This window comes from Gekko japonicus, unplaced genomic scaffold (genome assembly GCF_001447785.1).
Source record: "Gekko japonicus isolate JY-2015 unplaced genomic scaffold, Gekko_japonicus_V1.1 scaffold245, whole genome shotgun sequence".
NCBI classification, from domain to species: domain Eukaryota; kingdom Metazoa; phylum Chordata; class Lepidosauria; order Squamata; family Gekkonidae; genus Gekko; species Gekko japonicus.
In genome coordinates this window covers 255394-277869 of record NW_015167537.1, presented here as the reverse complement: position 1 = coordinate 277869, position 22476 = coordinate 255394, and the positions used below count along the sequence as shown (strand labels likewise).

General features: G+C 39.0%; 1 protein-coding gene across 1 annotated transcript in view; it reads left to right on the top strand.

The window, feature by feature from the left end:
- The window catches only part of MEGF10 (multiple EGF-like-domains 10), a 160951-nt gene that overhangs the window by 89698 nt on the left and 48777 nt on the right, over positions 1-22476 (top strand). Inside the window, exons 7-12 of the mRNA XM_015413519.1 lie at positions 459-579; positions 3327-3463; positions 5313-5525; positions 15035-15209; positions 16408-16528; positions 21004-21167. Coding sequence (XP_015269005.1) covers positions 459-579; positions 3327-3463; positions 5313-5525; positions 15035-15209; positions 16408-16528; positions 21004-21167 — 931 coding nt within the window. The remainder of the gene's footprint in view (positions 1-458; positions 580-3326; positions 3464-5312; positions 5526-15034; positions 15210-16407; positions 16529-21003; positions 21168-22476) is intronic.

Sequence of the window (22476 nt, the reverse complement as noted above, 5' to 3'; positions counted from 1 at the left end):
ATGCCCTACACCAGCAATCTTAATTTCCCCCCCAAAGCAGAGTGCAGTTTCTACAAAATATCTGCAAATAAGGAATTGAGAATTAAAAGTCTAGTTAATTCAATAAATACTTACTACATTTTGAACTTTTTTCTTATAACCAGAAACTCAGGTAGAAATTGGATTAGACCAGAAACATCTGTTTTGTAGTAATTCAATGCTAACATGGATCTAACTTCCCAGGAACTTTGTAAATGTATTTTCCATTGTAAGTAACAAGAGCTCACAGCTTAAGTAAATTGTTATGATGTTCCCTTTGTTTTTACAGATTAGTGGTTTTGTTAAACGTTAAATGTCTTTATTTGTATAGCCTACTGTTTTGCATTCTTAGTTTGAAAAATTATGTGCCATATTCAGAGCAAAAGAGAGGTTTTCATAATTAAACATCATATTTAACATGAACCTTTTTTTTTTTAAAGCTGTGAGGATCTTTGCCCTCCTGGTAAGCATGGGCCACAGTGTGAAGAAAGATGTCCATGCCAGAATGGAGGAGTATGTCACCATGTAACTGGGGAATGTGCCTGTCCTCCTGGGTGGATGGTAAATGTACCTTCTAAAATAGTATAAATTTCAACCATTGCATGCCTCTTGGAAAATATAATTAGAATAACAGCCAGCCATTGAGCAAAAAATAAGACTGAAATGAAATGAAAAATAAGACTGAAATGTACTATATCACAAGGGATTTTCAAAACCAAATGATTACAAAAGCATATATTATTCAATATTTTCTGATTCCAAGGTGCCTAGAGAACCTTATGGTGAACTGGGGGGGAAACTTGTACTTCCTATCCCACACAGATGCACCACAAGTCAAACAGATCTGTAACTTGGCATTTAATTATTTAAATATCTATTACACTTTTCCCAGACATATACATATAGATCAGATCTATATTGTGTTCTAAACCAATGGCTCTGGGATAGTTACAGAAACATTTACAGCTTTACATTTTTAAACAGAAAAACATTCCACAAACTCTTTCGCAGTAGCCAGTGCTCTGTTGCACTCACAGAGAACAGCTGATGATTGTTGATTGAGTTCCACATGGTGAGAATTGTTCTAAAATTAGGACACATCTACCAAAAATATCTTTTTTTACTTCCATTTCATATTTGATATATGAAAGGAATTATTACAACATATCTTGGGGTGTGTACAAGAATTTAGGATAGAAGGGGATTCGGGTGGAAAAGTCCTAAATCTCCTCTGTGGGACTGTAGCTGATGACTTGCTTTCCTCATCTGCTTGTCCCCACCTGAGCTGTAGTCTTTGGGAATAACTACACAATATGCCCAACATGTGTGGGGTCACTGGTATGCAACTGGACTCTCCGTCAGATGTACATCAGTAAAATTCCCCTTAAAAAGTGCTTGGTGCTGTGAAGGAAGAAGAAGCTTACAGTTTCTCTTCCACTGCATTTCCACCCCCAGGAAGGGCAGTGAAGGGGGGCTTTTTGCTCCTTTTCTCAGGCTCCATCTGTCCTTTCAATGGTTGCCAGTTCTGAGTTGGGAAATACCCAGAGATTTGGGGGTAGACCCTGGGAAGGGTGGGGTTGGGGGAGGGGAGAGACTGCATCAGGGTTATCATGCCAGTTTGGTGTAGTGGTTAGGAGTGTGGACTCTAATCTGAGAGAACAGGGTTTGATTCCCCACACCTCCACATGCAGCTGCTGGTGCGACCTTGGGTCAGTCATAAGTTCTTTCAGAGCTGTTCTCTCAAGGGCAGTTCTCGAGAGAGAGCTCTCAGCCCCACCTACCTCACAAGGGTGTCTGTTGTGGGGAGGGGAAGGGAAATTGTAAGCCACTCTGAGACTCCTTTGGGTGGTGAAGGGCGGGGTATAAATCCAATCTTTTTTCTTCATAGAACCCACCCTCCAAAGCAGCCATTTTCTCCAGGAGATCTGATCTCTGTAATCTGGAGATCAGTTGTAATTCCTGGGAATCCCCAGGCCTAACCTGAAGGTTGGCAACTCTAGTCATTCCTAGGGCATGTGGAGCCAGAGAAAAGAGGCAAAAGCCCCCCTTCCTGCTGGTAAAAGTGGAGTGATAGAGAAACTGGAAGCTTTTTCTTCATTTCACAGCTCTGAGCAAACAAGCACTTTCTAAGGGTAGGGTTGCCAGCCCCCAGGTCAGGGTGGGGGTTCCTCCTGCTTCTAGGGGCTTCAATCAACCCCTGGCCAGCTAACCGGTGGAGGAAGCCCCACCCCCAAGAGTGACCACCCACCTGGCCATCCCTCTCCCTCCCCTCCTGCTAGATTTAAAGGGCCCTCCAGCTGGTCGGCAGGCCACGTTGTCCCTGCCAATCAGCTGAAGCCCTTTAAATTGGGCAGGAGGGGAGGGAGAGGAGTGACTGGGTGGGTGATCGCTCTTGGGGATGGGGCTTGGGGTGTCCCTCCCCACCCCTGGAACATCCCTCAAATCCCCCCACCGGAGCAACGAGGGGACCTGGCGACCCTATCTAAGGCAGTTTCCTGATGTAAGTCTGACTGCGAGCTTGGTAGCCCACCTATGACCAATGTTCTTTCTGAGCTGTGGAGTCTTGTGAGCAAAAATCCTACTTTCTGAGCTACTAGCATTAAAGTTGTGAGCGAGCAATTTGGCTACTGCATAAATTAGTTTGCTCTGGAGCTACGGCAAAAATGTGTGAGCCGGAGGTTAGAAAACTGTGAGCTAGCTCACACTAACTCAGCTTAGAGGGAACACTGCCTATGACCCCACATTTCTCAGACATACACCCTAACCTTCAGAACTACCCTTTCACAAAGCTGGCATTCTTTTACTAGCTCCTGCCACAATAAATTAGATTGAAAGCTGGCATTCTTTAATTACCATTTTCTGTAAGTACTTTACTTAAGCAAAGAGATTTGAGCACAATGACTGACTAAGGATCAGAGTCTCATTCTCAAAAATGTTTTAAAACAAAGATAAAGCATAAATCAAAAATCATTTGAAAAAATGTTTAGGTTTTGATCCTTACATGTTTTCTTTTACTTGCTTGTGTGAAGAAACAAGGAAGAGCTAGGTTTAAGTATCTAAATGTTTACTGTTGCTTGGAGATAAAATATTGGAATTGTTTTACAGGAGGAAACATTCCAACAAATTAACAGCCTAACCCTTATGGCAAAATATATATTGTGTTGCAAGCTAAAAAAAATACCTGGCATTTTTAAAGATGCTGCTTGCTATAAGAATAATCTCTTGAGTTCCATTAAATCCACTTCATTCCCCCCCCCCTGCAGCTGCACTCCCATGTGTGATAATATTGAAATTCTGTTTCCAAACAGGGCACAGTCTGTGGTCAGCCATGTCCAGAAGGTCGCTATGGAAGAAACTGCACCCAAGAATGCCAGTGTCACAATGGAGGGACATGTGACTCAGCAACAGGCCAATGTCACTGTAGTCCAGGTTACACAGGGGAACGGTAAGAAGATGCATGTAACTTCTTGTAAATTGAACCACTGAGCAAAAGGGAGAATGAAGAAAGAAAGGATAACTTTTAAAAATCCAGAAAAATGTATTCAGACAGTTATGCAGATTCAAAGCCATAAAAAACCCCAAACAAAACATCAGCAGGGACAACATGACTTGTAAGTAGCAGTTCTTGTAATAAGTGATTCAACCACATGTTTCTCCCACTATGGTCCATGGATACCCAATAATCTGGAAGAATATTCTTGGTATATGTAAAAAAAATTATGAGTTTGGTAACCATAAACTGTGGTGAATTGTATGCACAGAATATCCTTTTCTTGATTTCCTTGAAAAAGACAACTAGAGAAGGCAAATTTTTAAAACATGGTGCATGTCATTTGTGGCACTAACCATAATATTTTCATCTTTTGTACTTTAAGTGAAATGGAATTTGTCTTTCCCCCCTTACAATGAACAAGAAAAAGGAATAAAAAAATTAAATGAAAAGATGGCTAAACAGCACATAACACATCTGCCAAAGTCAGCAGTCATTTAGAATTGCTTCATGTCATTTCTGGTTTTGTTTTTGTTAAGTCGGCTACTTAACAAAGGAGTCGGAGAGTGATTCAGCAAAAGATCAGATTTATTCAGCAACTCGTAACACAACTCCAACAGATCAACTCGAATAGCCAGAACAGCTTTAGCATTGAAGCTTGTTCTTCTTTTAAACTCTCCCGGCTGATATAGCCACGCCCTATTATACAATAACAACCAATCAGGTTGTAACACTAAAGTCCAATCACAAGCGTTCCCTCTCATGAACTGGATGGTAGGTGATTGGATGGTTCTTCCTGGGCTACCAATGGAATCGGAGGGATTAGGATCCTTGTCCAGGATGAAGCTTTACATTGTGTATGAATGTGTGAGTTTACATACATGCAGTTGAATACACTACAGTTTTCTTCCCAAGTCACCACCTACATATATTTTAAAGAGGAAAGCCATGATTTATACACATGTGAACTTTCCATAACGGATGCTATTGAATATTTTGTAATATCTCACATTAAACTTCTTCCCTTCATTATGGAAGTTACACTAGGGAATTTCTTCCACCACTATCAGATATCTTTGCTACTAGAAATTTCCATGCCATAAAATACCATAAACCCACAGGAAAAAGTGCACCATAATTTCATCAACCAATATTGTTGTCGGAACAATAGTCTTTTCTTCTGTAATGAAACAGAGGACCTTGTTGCCCATCCAGAGGTCCATCTAAATAAATGAGCTGAGGGCCAAACTAGATGATGCTGTGTCCAAGTCTGCCATGGGGACACTGCACCATTTTAGAGGATTTTTTTAACTTTTCAAAATGCTGTGGGAGCTCAATCCTACCGGGATCTACAGGACAGGGGGATGAGGGGCTTCCCCAAGCCATTTTCAACTGTCAAAATGGCTACAAGCCATGCTATTGTAAGACTCTTACTTTGATTGTCAGATGTTTTGATACTTAAAACATGGAGCCATTTTTAGTCTTCAGACCACTTGCACCTGAACAGAGAATATTGGAGGACATCAAAGTTCTATAACCTAACAATTTATTTAGCACCACCATTGTGACAGGCCCTGTATAGAGCATAGATACATTAGTGTTCCAGCCGCAGGGCTTATCATTCAGTGGACAAGAATATGGGAAGGTCAGGGAATAACAGTGAATATTATGGTGGACCATTAGAAGCTGATGGAAGTGTATGTAAACAAAAAATTTTTTTTAAAGCATTATTCAAAATGGAATTTGCAGTTGAAATGTTTTAATAAAAACTAAGTAAATGTACTTATTTTTGACTTACTCACAGGTGCCAAGATGAATGTCCAGTTGGAACTTTTGGAGTACAGTGTGCAGAGACGTGCCAATGCATGAATGGTGGAAAGTGCTATCACATTAGTGGCGCATGTCTCTGTGAGCCAGGATACACAGGAGAACGCTGTGAAACAAGACTATGCAGTGAAGGTGTTTATGGTATCAAATGTGATAAAAAGTGTCCCTGTCACTTACCAAATACTGACAGGTAAAGTTCTAGAACTTTTGACAGACATTCTTGTTATGAACTCATTCACAAGCAAAGCAATAGTTAAGCAAAGGGAGGAGTGAAAAGGCTAAGAATTTTGAAGAAGCTAAAATTAAGTCTATATCTTCAAGTCCTGAGAAGCAATCGTAGTAGCTGCTACCTGCAGGCCAAAAGGACCCTTGGTTCTATATCTGTAAGAAATGGTAACTGAGACACTCAGCTGCTGCCAATGTTCAGTTCCTTCCAGAGCAGCCTGGATTTGGGACTTTCCCCCCCTTTTGTAAATCTGCATATTTTTCACCATACTTGAGAAGACCCTCAAGCAGGTGAGGAGCTTTACCTTGTCTGTGGAAGGCCCTGTCTCCTTTCTCATCTACACAGGGACCAGCCAGTTTACTATTAAAGGTTAGATATATGGATGAAACATTTATATTTTCATGGTTTCTGAAAGGGCAGAAGACAAAGTCTAGTGTTTCAAAGAAAAAGCAAAAACCTTCACTATTTGTGCATGCAAAAGGACTTGCTGGAGTGGTACTAATATGTAATATATGTTGTACAGACATCCTTGGAGACACATTCCCAGGTGCTTATGTGGAATAATGTGTTACTTTTTAATACAGTGTATTTATTCCACCAAATTAAAAAAAATATTTGTTTTAAAATTCTAAAGTAACACCAAATGATAGAGAAACATCTCCACTTTGTGCGGTATCATTTTTAGAAAGATATAAGTAGGGGAATGATGTTCTTCATTGTCTTCATTGCCCCAAATGCTTCAAGACTGAAGAGGGCCTTCATGTTTCCCTCCCACACTGTTTTTGTCAGTAGAAACAGCCTGTTTACCCTTTTGTCTGGCACCACATGTCCTGTGAATGGACACATGGAACCAGAGGATGGGGCAAACAGCCCCTCCCACTACAGTCATTTCCATTGGTGAAAGTAGGACAAGAGGCAAGCGTGAAGCCCCTCCTTCCTCCTCACAGTATTTGGAGCTGTGCAGGGTAACAAAGGCATTTTTAAATGTTAGTCCCATTTTTAATGATTGACTATGAGGTGAGCCAGGCAGCTGTGTCCTGACAGGTGTTAAACATAACATGTATTTTGGACTTTAGGGAACTTGTTTGGCAGACAAACTTACCTTGTTTGACACTCATGATCAGCCTGAGAGCTGATAAGGGATATCTTTGGATTACATCAAGCAAATCACATAGCTACCAAACAAGTTTGCAGCTGCAGTTGTCAGTAGCTGACTCACAGCTCATGGGGAGAATCAACTGGGAGTCTGGTTCTTCTCCACTCTGCCCCCTCAGCAAAATAACTACATGGGGATGTTGCAAAAGGGATTGATGTTGTGATTCCCTTTTGTCCAAGTTGGGCAGGGACAGAAGCAATGATTGTAGTCTCTGAATTGCAAAAGAGAGCTCATTTCTTTTCTCGTTCTCCAAGCTCGGCAGATCTAGGCACTGCAAAAGGGAGAGGGAAAAAGAGCTGGTTTCTCTCCTTTTCTTTGCAGCCCAAGATGACAGCTTGGGGCAGGGAGAACTTATGTGAAATAAGCTGGGTTTTTGGTCACCCCTCTCCCCAAATATGCTGCATCTCAGAAAATCACAGCAGGATAGGGAGTCAGAAGAATCTGATTTCTAGCCCATTAGCTGGAGTTGGCACTGGATTCTGTCCCCTCTTTTCTGGGTACAAAGCAGAATTTCCTCAGTGGGAAATCAGAAGCTGACCCCCAACTGATTCCTCATCAGCTGGGAGTTTATTTCTGATGGCTGCAAGTAGTCTGTTCTGTGAATGCACACGAATACTTGCAAACAGCCAAACAGCCCATCAATTTATTGTCTGCCTAATCACCACTGGCAAATAGGAAGTGAGTCAAAGTGGCAGGTGTTTGAGCATCTCTAGACCGGCTGAATTCCTTTTTAATTTTCATTAACATGGTTGCTCACTGATGTGGCTACTGCATTTCCACATGCTGTAGTGGAAATATACTGGGTTGGATCCCATGACACTGTTCCACCGAAAGAGGTGCATTGCTCCAGGAGAGAAAAATTACTTCAAGTGGAGCAAGGAGAGAGTCATAGGAGCCATTCCATTGTGGGCTTAATATGTATTTAGTAAGTGTTAGATTTGGGCTGGAATTATGGCTAGACGGTTGGGAAATCCAATTGTCTTCCATGCTGCCACCTCCCTGCCTTGCTGGTGTGGCTGTGGTTTCCACTCACCTGTCTTCCTACCAGCCACACCACCATCTGGCTGGCTGATTCATACAATGAAAGTTCCTCCTCCTCCTTGCCCACCTGCCTGTACACCAATAGTGGGGGAGGAGTGGTGGCTCCCACTCCTCCCCCACCCTTACCTTGCTCCAACTGGCTGGCTGATGCAGCGGGGGGGGGGCGTGGTGACACCTGCTCCTTTGGGGCTGCTCCTCCATTGTTTAAAATGGTGCCCAAGATATGTCATAAGATCTCAGTCATATAACAAAATATTTAATTCTTATTTTAATTCCTTTGTTTTTCAGATTTTTCTGTAAACCTGGGGATCCCCCCAGCTCTGTAGAAAAATGTGTAATGTGTGTACCTGGCCCCATTTTCTGGGTTTTTCTGTCTACAGGGAGCTGGGTTCACAATTAGATAAATGATGACGCCACAGTTTTACCAACGCCTTGTACTTTGTTTCTGTTCAAAGGAACTGAGATTTTTATGATCTTTCAGAAAGTTATCTGAAGTCTGTTGTAAACATTCTGTATTGATGAGAATGTATTGAACTACATTATATAGCATTTCTGATATTTCAAGGATTATGTTTGATCTATGCTTGACACAGCTGTTTCTTCATTTTTACCATTGGAAGACAGCTTGTGGTCAAGTCAAAATGCAAATGTTCAGATGTAAACAGAAGCATATGTTTATTTTTGAATATGTTTTCAACATTTCCCCTCTCTGTGACAAATTAAATGGGTTTAGCATCTCTGTAGTTTTACTTCATAGGTTAGTGTATAACAGTAAGCAGTTTAGAACAGAGGGAAATAAAAATGAAAGCAATATATTTAAGACATGCCTGGACATATCTAAATTGTATTTTCGGCTATCCTTTTTTTTTTTAAAGCATTAACATCTATTTAATGGAAATTTTCATTGTTGATTCAGGTATTCCTCACTTTTTCACTTTTCTTACAATGATTCAGTAATCCTTTGTACCAAAAACATCAGAACATGCATCCATATGATCAGCTGGCACTGGAGTTACCATGTGGGAGTCACTATTTGAAACCATAGTTTTGTTGTCAGTGAACTCTTTTTCACTACACCCTCAAAAGCCAATGGACCTGGTGAAGGAGGAATGTCTCTCAGCATTTTCCCAGTTATACAGAACATACAGTTCTGCATTGACTGCCTGGTTATTTCTGGATCCAGTTCAAAGTGGTTTTTAAAGCTGTGAATGGCCTGGGGCCAGAATACTTTAATGGCTACCTCTTCCAGTAGGAATCTGCATGGATATTCAAATCAATATTGTGTCTAAGCCTTGTCAGAAATGACATAGCTAGCAGCTAGTGAATAGACCTAGATATTCTCCAAGAATTAATTGTACCATTGATTGTTTTTCTTATCTACATCCAAGAAAAATTCTGAAATCCAGTGCTGAGGTAACATCAGGGGAAGCTGTTAGCCTCTATGCCCTGTTGTTGGTCCCCTGGGACAACAAGTTGGCCACTGTGAAACAGTGACTAGATGGACCATTGATCTGATGCAGCAGGGCTCTTCTTTTCTTTTTTTAAATAGAGTTTTATTAGTTTATATATAGAAAGGGGGAAAGGGAAAAGAAGGGGGGGAAGAGTACAGAGTTGTATAAAAATTCCAAATTAGCATTCTGCATGCAAAACCTCTCCTGAAAGTTTCACAACTATTATAACCATCTTTCTTATTGTTCTTCATTTAGTCTTAGTTTCTTAGTACTTATGTTTTAACCAGTTATAAAACACCCTCCATACTCCCAAAATTCTTCTTCCATTTTTCCTTTTAGTATTTTTGTCAATCTGTCCATTTCAGCACATTCCACAATCTTCATTATCATTAAGCTTTGGGATTTTCAATGTCCTCCATGTCGTTGTGAATAAGATTCTGGCTGCTGTTATAACATGTAAAATAAAATATCTATGGTTCTTATCTAAGTCATCTGGTAGACAGTTTAACAAGAATACTTCTGGTTTAAAAACTATTGTTAATATTCAACACTGATTGTAAGAAAGTATGTACTCCAATCCAGTATTTATGAACCTTTTTACATGTCCACCACATATGATAGTATGATCCAACATGATTATTACATTTCCAACATTTGTTACTCAAGTTTTTATACATTTTAGCTAACCTATCTGGGATTGGATGCCATCTATAGAACATTTTATACAAATTTTCTTTAAATGCAACCGATTTGGTCAACTTGATATTCACATTCCATATTTTACTCAATTGTGACAAATCTATGTTATAGCCTACATTTTTCTTTAATTCTTCCTGAGACTTTAGATTGTTTCTATTGTCTAGCAATTCTGCGTATCTGATAACTGTTTGCTTTGAAGTCAATACTGGTTGAGAAAAGGCTTCCACTGGAGATACCCATCTTGGAATTTTAGTATATATTATCAGACGGATCTTTTCCGAGGTTGTCAATAATGATCTTCTTATCATATGATTTTTGAAATATTTGTGTCCAGAAGCTTCCCCATACCATAAGAACTCGTGCCATCCCAGTTTTAAATCATGTCCTTCTAAAGTCAGCAGCCTATAGTCTTCAAATAAGATCCATTCTCTCAGCAAAACTAAATTTGCTGCCCTATAGTAATTCTTCCAGTCTCGTACTCTAAATTCAGCATTATCTTTTGCATCATGCAAGGCTTTCACTTTAATTCTTGTTTTTTTCCCTTGCCATATAAAATGTTGTGTCAGTTTATTTAATTCATCAAAAAAGTTTTGTTTAATATATATTGGCAAGGTCTGGAACAAGAACATTAAACGCGGTAGAATATTCATTTTCAAGATTGCTATTCTACCCATTAATGATACTTGGAGCTTTATCCTTTTCTCTAAGTCTTTTTTAATGTATTGTAATATTTTATTATAGTTGTCTTTCATCAGAGAGCTACATTTTGCTGTAATATTAATACCCAAGTATTTGACTTTCTTTTCCAGTTGAAATCCAGTTAGTTCTGCTATTTCACATCTCTATTTCGATGTCATGTTTTTCGTAATCATTTTTGTCTTCTGATAATTTATTTTCATTCCTGCCATTTCCCCATAGTCATTAATCTGATTCATTAGTTGTTGTATCAAATCTATTGGGTCTTCTAAGATAAATACCAAATTGTCAGCAAAGGCTTGTAATTTATATTTATTTCCTCTTATTGATGTCCCTTTAATGCAGGAGTCTTCCCTAATAGTTCTTGTCAACACTTCCAATGTTAATATAAACAACAGTGGAGATATTGGACAACTTTGTCTTGTCCCCTTTTCAATCCATATTGAATTTTCAATCCATATTCTTTGTCAATTCATTATTTACTACTATTTTCACTTTCTGCTTTGTATATATAGCTTCAATAGCCCTTGTAAAGTTGGTCCCAAACTTCATTATTTTCATCTGTTGGATAATAAATTGCCAGTTGACATTGTCAAATGCTTTTTCAGCATCCAAGAATATTAAAGCCATCTGTTTCTCTGGATGCGCCAGCAGGGCTCTTCTTACGTTCATTATATTTATCTCAGAAATTATTATTCTAGACTCAGCTATAATTTCAGCCAGTTTGTTTAGTATTCTAGGGTGTAAGGCCTATAGTTCCATTTGTTTGCATCAGATACCAGCCAAGTTGTGAGAACTTTGACTGATAAATATAAGCCCAAACCATAGAATTCCCGGTGATACATCTGCCCGACACCCTTCCCCCCCCAAAAAATCTGAATGCTAAATATGCCATCTGTTTAAATATTTATGCTGAATGTTTTAATATTGAATTTTTGTAGCTTTAACTGGTTTTAAAATTGTATTAGATTTTGTGTTGTTGTAAACCGCCCTGAGCCCTGCGTAAGCGGGGAAGGGTGGTTAAGAAATTGCAATCAATCAATAAATAGATAGTTGAGGAAGGGGGGGAAACACCAGCCAGAGGAATTGCTGGTGGATTGAACAGCAACATCATGCAATAAATAAATAAATAAATAACATGACTGGGATGCTGTGTACCTTCACTGGGCATCTGGTCTAGGGCTTGCTTCAAACAGGTGGGGTGAAGAGGCAGAACAAGGAAGGGAAACTCTGCTCTCCATCTGTCATTTGAAGGAAGTGGGGCATTGCCCACCTGTTAAACGTTTCCTTTCCTGATCTGAGGAGATGGGGAACTTTAGGGGCTATGGTGAAGTGAGGAGCAGGATAGGAGTGTGAACTCCTACTCTCTTTGTCCCACACATTGAGACTATCTGACATATAGGCAGGCTTGCATTTTTGTATCCGGATGTCTGACTTAATGCCGCTGCAGTTTTGCCATTGTCTGGGATATATTGATTTATTGTACATTTCGATACTGTTTTGATGTCCTTGGATAATATTCCCGAAAAATGTGAATTTAAAAAGAGGGAAGTACATGTAGCATTCCTTAATACCAGCTTTAGCTATTCATTGCCAATTAATCTGACTACATAAGAACCATCAAAAGCTTCCAAAGTACTTCTGCTTCCTATATTTAATTACAAATTATGGAATAGTAATTTGGGTGCCAATCACTATATGTGCAAATGTGCATTCCTCAGCATCACTGTGGCAGCAGAACAGGGTTGCAAAATATCAGTGTTGCCATTGGGCTTCAGCTCCACTGTATGTGTGTTCCCTTGCTATGAAAAAAGAGAAACTAAGCACAAAGCAGGGATTAAAATCCCCCCCTCCATCTTGGTAGCATAAAGTATGCATCATTACAAAACTCAACATTCTTTCTGTGACACTGAATTATCATTCTTCTAAAAACAAAGTAGGTGTCACATGCCAGTCACTAAAGCTGGAAAAAATGGGGCCACCACAAACAAGAAAGCACTCTGTAAACCTAAGTAAATTTCTACGTATGTGAAAATCCAGCTTCTCTTTTCATCCCCCCAAAGGTGGTGGGAATCCCGCCTAATAGGGAGAAAGAACATTGCATGTGTTATGCCATCATGCAGCCATGGAGCCTTCATAGCATGAGAGCAAAGGATAGATACAGGCCCTCACTCTGTAGGTGACAGAACTGAAAGAAAACAAGTGGTTTGTCGCCTCCTTTAGCCTAATTTTTTTTTGGGGGGGGATCTCACTGCAAATATTGCTGAGGATCATCTCTTAAGTGGAAGTGAGACTCAGCCATGTGAGCTCTATCCTGTTCCCATGTCAAGAAATGCAAGGAGATCATATTAAGCTCAACAGTTTAGTGGGGTAAATTCCTTCACTGCAATCTCTCAACAAATACAAGATCCTAGATTAAATATAATAACCATCTACAAATCACAGAGAGCATTTTATGGAAATGTGGGCTTCAAGACCTCCTTAAAAATGGCATTTGGTTTGTTAAATATTGTAGTCATGACTACATTTAATCAAGTAATACAAAGAGGTGCTAAGTATGCCTGTGTCAGGATTTTGATGTCTTTTACTGTGCAATCCTATACCCTTCTAATACCCTGACTAGTGGATTTAGAAGAACATAACTCTGCTTAGGAGTTCATTTAGTCTGTTTTTAAATATCTTATTAGCTACTGGAGCTTGACTGCTATACCATTCAGCCACACAAATCATTCAATAGCTGTTTTATTGCAAAGGAATTTCAGAAACAGACTAGAATAAGAGATTGCTGAATTACAAATTATTACAACACCTAGGGCAATGGAACTCCCAGGGCTTAACAGAGATATTGGGTTCTTATCTCACTACACATGCTAAGTCACTCAGCTCTCACATCCATTTGTTAACCCTTTTATTATCTGTATGCTAATTTGCTGCTATTCATAGGTCTTACCTTTAATCTAATTTTAGCTATACTTATCACTCAGTTATTTATGCATCTTGACTCCAATTAGCCCTTCCTGGCAACTAACCCCCTTCCCTCTCTACCTATATATAATGGTTGGCAAAGTCTGTTTCAATGTATCTGAAGAAGTGTGCATGCACATGAAAGCTTTTATCCAGAATTAAAATTTGTTAGTCTTAAAGGTGCCACTGGACTCAAACTTTGTTCCTCAGTGAACTGTTACAGTTGAAGAAATTCTAGTTCAAGGATTGGATAACCATAGTGAAAAAAGAATTACAGTTAGATATAAAAAGTAAAAGACTGAGGTTCGAGTACTTGAGAGCAGTCTTAATTTATTGTGAGCTTTTCTTTTGATTTGTAATAGAGCTGTTCCAAGACATACTTCTCTGTCTTTTGGTCTCTGCCTTCCCAGATGTTTCAGGAGTATGAATCAAGGACCCAACAGCTAGAGAAAGTTCCTGCTGTTACTGCTTCTCACATATTAAAATATACATGAGCACACTATGTGTATTTTTAAATTTTCTCAATAGTGTAAAATTGCATGTGTCTGCAATTTAATAATAGCAGACTTTGAGGAAATCAAGTTGACATAAATAAGAAGGGAGTCTCACAGAGAGAATTTTTTAAAAATCACGGAAGAAATGTAGCCTTCAGCCATAGGTCATTTAATGTGTCCGGACTTGGATTCACTTTTTCTAGAATGCCGTAGGGGGTATGACTTCAATCAGCGACCAGAGTCCATCTTTAAACAGGCTGCCTATTGTAAACATAATTGATCTGGATATTAAGGCTTCCCTTTGGTGAGAGTTACGCTAAGTGCTTTGTCTGCCAGAACACCACAGAGCACCCTATTGTGTCCATTTTCTGCAGCCATATATCTTAGCACAGCTGATGATGTCCATTTGTTACAAGACAACAGCTGTGTGGCTGGCCATTGAATGGAGCTGCTGTTTTCAGGTAGACAGCTGGTCTGTCCCCAGGTATTTTCATACAGGCTATGCACATTCACAAAGGTGGTAAGTGCCCCTGGCATCTTTTCATGTGAAAGTGATTTGCCATCACTTCTAGGAAAGAAATCAGTTTCAGTCTTAAACAGTTTTAATTTGAGAACATGTAGATTTCAAAGTGCTGTTAAAGAATCAGGAAGGAGGATATATTTCACAAAGTATTATGAACTTGAACTCAAAGCTTCCCCAAAACATGATTATTTATTTTAAATTCCTAAAGAAAAAGGAAACATTATTTAAGGAATGGAATTCAAGTTTCTGAATTACATTACTAAAGAGTAGTGGGAAAATACAGCATGTGCTCCTATGTTCCCTCACTCCCAAATATGGATTTATTTTTTTTAAAAAAAGCTTCTATGCAAAATTCTTTTACGCATGTCTATAATACTGTTTTTCTGCATTGGCCTCTTGGTATCATGTTTAGCTCCAAATGTTTTATTCCTTTCATTCCTTTGTGGCAGCTGTCACCCTATGTCTGGAGAATGCTCCTGCCAACCGGGCTGGTCTGGACTGAACTGTAATGAGACATGTTCCCCAGGATTCTATGGTGAATCTTGTCAACAAATTTGCACTTGCCAAAATGGTGCTGACTGTGATAGTGTGACTGGAAAATGTATCTGTGCTCCAGGTTTTAAGGTAAATAATTCTGATCCTTATTAGCTCTTTCAACAATGTTAGACCCAGAGTAGCCTCATTGTACTAATACTAATAAAGATGTAATCAGGTAAATTAATTAAGGAAACATTTTAAAGGTTATATCTAGAGGCTAAATGGATCTAGTAGAATCACATACCCAGCAGAGGAGAATGGAAAACTTCCAGTGAGGTATAAATATTGACTGTGCTGGAAGAAAAACACGAAGAACAGCAGATGCAGTACTGATCTAGGGATTAAAGTGATAGTGTTGCATTATACTCACTATTAATAAATAGTTCCCCCCCTCCGGGAGATGATACTGTTTGTTGTTGAAAAGATCTGATGAATTATACTTTTTTGCAATTGTCCTTGGCCAATTGTTTTTATTTAAATTAAAATTACATTGTCCAGTCTATCGCTTTAAATTGCTTCTCTTTAGAATAAATAAAAGGTATTCAAAGGTATCTGATCCCTCATAGCAACTGATATAAAATAAATGATAATATGGCAGTTTCGATGCATATATTAACTATATCCAACTTATTTGTGTTAGGGAAAACATTAGCAACATCTGTAATTCTTGAATACAGAACATTTTCCCAGCAGAAAGTGTATCGTTTTCCACAGTGGGTTCATCAAATAAACCCTCCACAGATACAGATAACAGCGGCGTACCCAGAAAATTTTGTTTGCTGGAGTGTGGGGAAATCGGGGGGGGGGGACCCTGGCTGCACCTGCTGCTCCTCTTGCAGCAACAGCAGCAGCAGCTCTGGCTCCGCTGCAATCTCTAGTCCTTCTGTAGTCCTCTAGTCCTTTCGGTTGGAGAGACTTGATTCTGGATTGTTTTTCTGTGTAAGTCGGGGAGGAGGACCTCTCTTTTGCATTTTGCAATTTTATCTGTCAGATAATCTCATATATGGAAATCGTATAGATGTAGGAAAAAGTGTAACATATGAATCAAGAATCGTAGCACAGTCCTCTGTATGTCTACTCAAAAAAAAGTCCCATAGTAATCACTGGGGTTTACTTACAGGTGAGTTTGTACAAGACTGCAGCATTAGATATCTATTCATTTTAATAAATATATAATTCATTCAGACATTTCCTAGAAATCAGGAAGCAAACAAGAAGACCAAACAAAATAATTCTTCTTCCCTCAATTCGATACTTTTGTTTATTCCCCCCCCCCATGTTTTAGGGTTCTGATTGTTCTATTCCATGCCCTCTTGGAACATACGGAGTAAAATGTTCTTCTACATGCAGCTGCAAAAACGAGGCCATCTGCTCCTCAGTGGATGGCTCTTGTACTTGCAAAGCAGGTAAGATAAATAATTTATGTCTTATAAAATAGGGTTCATATGAACTTAAAAAATGCAGAATCAAGTTTTTAAAGAGGCATGGGGTAATCATAGGCTAATGACTTGCCAAATATTAGTGTGGCAGTCCTACTGGCCGTTTCTGTTTGTAAAATCAGACAAGACTTCTTACTTCATATGTATGTCATCTCAGCTCTTTTAACTGAGCGCTTCTCAAAAACCCAGAAACCTGTTCTAATTATGCTACAGGTCATAAGACTGCTCTAATTATGCTACAGTCATAAGACTGCAAAAAGGACGCAAGAATAAAATACACTGTATATTGTGCCATCCTAAGCAGTCCATTGACTTCTAGGACTTAGGAGGGTATATAACTCTGTTGTGCTGTTATTCATATATTGCTAGGAAAATTGAATCCTTATTTTTAGTTCATAGAACTTCTAAACTTCTAGCCTAGCATAAAGTAAATGGGAATGTTATATAAAATTGAAATCATTTTAATGATCAGTAGATCTAGTCCTTTTAAAATTTTGTTGTGAAAGTACATGACGGCATGCTTCAACCATACTCATTGTAACTGAAGCATCTAATTTTGTAGCTGGAAACTCAAAACAGACTCATGAGACAGGTTCATCACAACATGTATGTTTTGAATGACTTATTGATTAGATTGAGTGCAGTTATTTTCTCCTAGCTGTAAACAAAGTATAAAATTAGAAACCCAGCTTGTGTTAGTGTTGATGATCACAGGTGACTGCAGCTCACATTTTGTTAAACTTAAATACAAAGTATGGGCTGGATCCAACTAGCTTTTCTGCTGGTGAAAAAGGAAGCAGGGGTCCCCTCTAAATACAAAAAAACAACAACAACCCAGACTATGCTAGGAATCATGAGTTGTGCATGGACAAAAGCCATGTGGGATGGTTGCAATTAACATTGGACCTCCTGTCAAACCCCAAATAGTTCTATGTGTTTGCAGCAGATCCAGACTTAAACAGCCCTGTCCCTATTGTGTTTCATTTTATTCCAAAATTTCTACCCTGCGTTCATGACCTAGTCAACATAAGAGACAACACTGGCTAATTGTCTTAATCATATTAATTTTCCATGGCCACTCCTCCCTCTCTAAAACATTTAAGTCACATGTTTGCTAACTGCTTACACAAATAATACTTTCAAATAATCCAGAAGTAATGTCTTATCTCAGAATGGTAATTCTGGCAGATGTGTTATCTCCCGATTTCAAGGGTTCTTGTCTTTTAATATGGAAGGAGTTTTTTCTGACTCCAGATTGCCATCTTGACTGACTTTAGGTTGCCACCTTTACTAAGAGCTGGTATGATGTAGTTGTTAGCACACCGGATCAAGTATCCCCAGGTTCAAGTCTCCAGTTGGCTGTGAAGACTGGCAGTGAATATCCTTGAGCCAGTCACTCTCTCTCAGGTTAACTTACCTCACAGGGTTGTTATGAAGGTAAAATTCAAGGGGAAAATGATATACTCTGCCCTGACGTCATAGGAGGAAGAGCAGGATTAAAAAATTACACAAAAGATGAATAGAATTCCATGAACATTCTTCTGATAGTCCCTTGTTTTAGCAGATTTGCCAGTTGCTCATTCTTTGTTTTCTTTGGATGGAAGATGTTCTTAATTTGATTGACTTTGTTGTAATTGGGTTTTTCCCCCCAGTGGCCAATAGGAACTTTGGAGGCAGGGGCTGAATCTCAGGTCAGGGAAGGCAAGAGTTAAATGCCCTATCCCTGCACGTCTACTCGGATCATATTCAGACATTCTGCAATGGTTTTAAAGTTGTAGTTTTTTTAATTAGGAGATCCAGTGAGGGATCTCCTGCATCACACCTGGATTTGCCCTGAGACACAAATGAGACTTTGTTTTCAAAGAACAATCTGAATTCTTCCAAATTAGCTACCTCCTCTGCTGGGTGTATCCTGCTGCACAGCATCTCCTCTCAGGGGTTGCCATGAAGAGCTCACCTTAACATCTTTAACATCCCCTCACAACCCCTTCAGGCTTCATGAATGGTAAACCTAGCTGCCACCATCAAGGTTTTAATTTATAAGAGGGGAACACCTTGGCTTTCCTCCATTTCTGAGTTTTGCACAAGAGGGATCCCACTTAATCAGGCTTCCGCTCTGTGCCACACAGTAGACTTGAACAACTGCAGGCAATACAACCCCCCCACACCCTGAAGACTCTTCTCTCAGACTACTCATCACAAATAAGTAAGAAGAAAAAGAGAGATTTATTGGCAGATCAAAAGAAGAATCAGGGCAGTTTAATGTAAATAAATCTTCAAGGTGTTTGGGACACTTAGAATTTTCACTGGCTCATCACCTTCTCGTGGTATATCCCAAGTCTGGCTGAATGCTCAACCCATTCTAAGGTTAATCTAGTGCAAAGATGGGATAGGTAGTAGGCTGCTAAACCCTAATTAAATAAAAAGAGAGTGGCATCGTCTGAACATGTGACTGAAGATAGATCCTCTTAAAGCTCCGTCTACCCATAGATTTCAGATTGGCCTTTGAGTTGGTACACTGGGGCACTTTTATGGGCTAAATTGAGGGATATGGGTAGTGATGAGAGATTTTCAGTTTTAATGAAGGCCTTATATGGGAATACTAAAATCCAGGGTCGGACAGACTTTCAAGGCCATCTTACAGAAACCATAAAGGCCGGAAAAGGTGTTAAGCAGGATTGTATATTGGCAAACTTTTTATTTAACCTTTTTATAAACAATTTGTGGGAACACCTGAACTGCTGATCTCGGGGAGGGAAAGAAAGGCATTTAAACCCAATTGCTGACCGGCGGCTCAGGCTGTTAAGTATAAATGAGACCTTTTTTGGTATAGCAAAATGAACCCCCAAAAAGCTGGAAAATATTAGCTTTTTCGGGTTCAGCTATACCAGTAGCCGAATACATATCTGTATTTGGCTTATGTGATACCTGAAAAATACTGACAAGGTATTTGTCGGGTATTTGTAGCCGAATGCACACCCCTATTCAGTAGACATTGAGCAGGTTCACTGCTTTAAATATTTAGGAATAGTTTTTCAATCCTCATGTTCCAGGAAGGCGCACATGGATTATATTACTACAAGTGCAACTAAAAGCACAGGTGCAATTGAGAAATTTTATTAGACCCTGGGAGGTTGGAACACAACAGCAGCAGTTAAGATCTTTAAGGCTAAACCTCTTGCCCAGTTATTGTATGGGGCTCCTTTGAATATAACCCCACACCAATCTCACTGGCGGGCTTTAGAAACAGTCCAATCCAAGTTTTTAAGACATATTTTACAGGTCCCTCCAGCTGTCTCTAATTCTTTGATTTGCTTGGAAACTGGCATGGTTACTTTAAAGGCTCGTCTATGGATTGCTATTATTTTGTATAGGCACAAATTAGTATCTTAAATCCACTGGTTGGCAAGCGTCATTTTGAGGGACTCGACAATACCATTTTCGATTAAAGAAACTGAGCTCAAATTGGACTTTTATGGTCTCTCTAAACAGTTCTTGATGCAGATGGACTATAGCTCTGTTAAACCATTTTTAAAACAAAGAATATTGGATATTGAGAGACAGCTCAGATTAAAGGCTATCTTCCAGGCAAGGAAAAATTAACCCAAGTTGTAATGATGTCATACCTACAGTATCTCAATAAAGCTGACTATAGAAGAGCATTTACTCTTATGAGAGTGGATATGCTGTCCTCAGCAGTTACACAAGGCATATACAAAAAGCGCCCATACGATGAAAGACTGTGCATCTGCAGGGAGAGTAAGAGCCAAGGGAACATGTACTTTTTGAGTGTAAACTTTGTCAGAATATTCAAATGGTCTATATATCTCCGATCTGTAGCCAGTTCCCAGGGAGGGATACCAGATTTTACTTAGATAAGCTTTTAGCCTATAGGGATCAGGAAATTTATCTAAAAGTGGTGACATTTACTTTTCAAGCTACAAAACACCGGAAAGAGTTGCTAAACAAAAATATTTAATCTTCTACCAATTTTAAGTCTAAAATCTTAGAATCAGTATTGGAATTTGTATACCCAGGTTTTAGGCTGTGTCTGTTTTGAACTGTATATTTTGTTATTTAGCTACATTTGGTTATATTTGGTTGCATCTCAAATTAGTATGATATTTTGTTATTTGTTGGGTCTCTGACTGTAATAAACAGATTGGAATTAAATCTCTGTCTACCTGGGTGTAAATAAAGGACTGGTAGTGTGATAGCTACCGGAATTTAGAATCCAGGATGAAATATGGATGACATTTTGTTGGATAATTTAAATCTTCTGGCCCAGAGATGCACTGAGAATATAATACGCATGTGGCAATGCCCCTGGCAGTCACTAACTTACACTTAATTAAGCATTGTCCCTGCTGCTTTTCATCCAAAAGAGATTTCAAAATTGTGTCTCTTTACTGAAAGCAGATATTTTGTTTTTATTGTGACAGGTTGGCATGGAGTGGATTGCTCTATAAGCTGCCCTAGTGGAACATGGGGTCTTGGTTGTAATCTAACTTGCCAGTGCCTTAATGGAGGAGCTTGCAACACTCTGGATGGAACTTGTACTTGTGCTCCAGGATGGAGAGGAGAAAAATGTGAACACCATTGTCAGGTAACTAAGCACTCCACTAAATTATGGAGCATGAGGCCATGATGTTGTTTAAGAAAATGTTTGTATTGCCCTGTTGAATTCAGAATGGTGCATTGTTTGAATGACGCTTCAGACATATTTATACTAACAGTATCACAATGTGTGGAGTCACATGTATTTGAAAATACACAACTTAGTTTTTGTCAAAATAACTTTTTCAGAATATAGTTGAGGGATTTTCTTCTCAACTCTGATTATATTCTCAGGAAATGCTTCTTTTAACCTCTCTCCTTTATTTAAAAATGCATTACAGAGAAGCTGAATAGCATTATTCTTCAGTCACATAGTGTGCTGTTGTGCTATATGACTGAAGGAAGGAGCTGGGTAGTTAATCCTTGAGCTGTGCACATTTACAACTTCTACTTCTATGATGAAGGAAAAAGCCCAGGAAAAAAATAATAAAAATCTAAACCACAAAACCAAAAATGATCACAATATTATAACACAATAACCTGAAATGTTGGCCAAATAAGATATACTGACAACTGTTTAACATTCAGATCTATATTTTTACAGCCATAAATATTTTGTATGTTATTATATATCTAAATGTTTGAATTAGTAAATATTTGCTGTCATGAATAAATACTTCATTTTTCTTATTCACATGTATTTAGGATAAACAGCAAGCTAAACTGTATGGAAACTGAAACGACAGCAGAAGGTTTTTTTGAAAGGGTTTTCACTAAAGGCTTTAAGAGCAACACTGCTGTATTGCCTTAGAACAGGACAGCTAAAAGGAGTTTAACGGCTTTGCTGTTTTTAATGCTGTTAATGCACATTATTGGAATGGATAGAGACGTAGTGGTGGATTTTAACACGCTGTTGGACTATATTCTGCTTCATGGGCTTCAGATTGTACAGAATTGCATTAGAGAATCATAAGATATAACTCCATGCTATTGCCTTGGATCATAAGCCATATTTCCAGTTGTGGCCCTCTTTGTCTATTTGCTAGAGGGCCAGTGTAGTCCAGTGGTTGGAGTACTGAACTAGGTGTGGGAAGCCGCAGGTTCTAAGCCCCAGTCTGCCATGGAAGCTTACTGGGTGACCTTGGGCCAGTTGCACACACTCAGCCTAACCTGCTTCAAAGAGTTGTTGTGAAAATAAAATGGAGTAGAGGAGAATGATGGAAGCCACTTGGAGTTTCCATTGGAAAGAAAGACAGGGTATATGTGGAGACAGTCCTATGCTGTGTAATGTTTTCCTCTGCTGCTAGGTGCTTTCCTGCTCATTGAAAAATGCTGGTTTTGTGAACAAAAAATCCTAG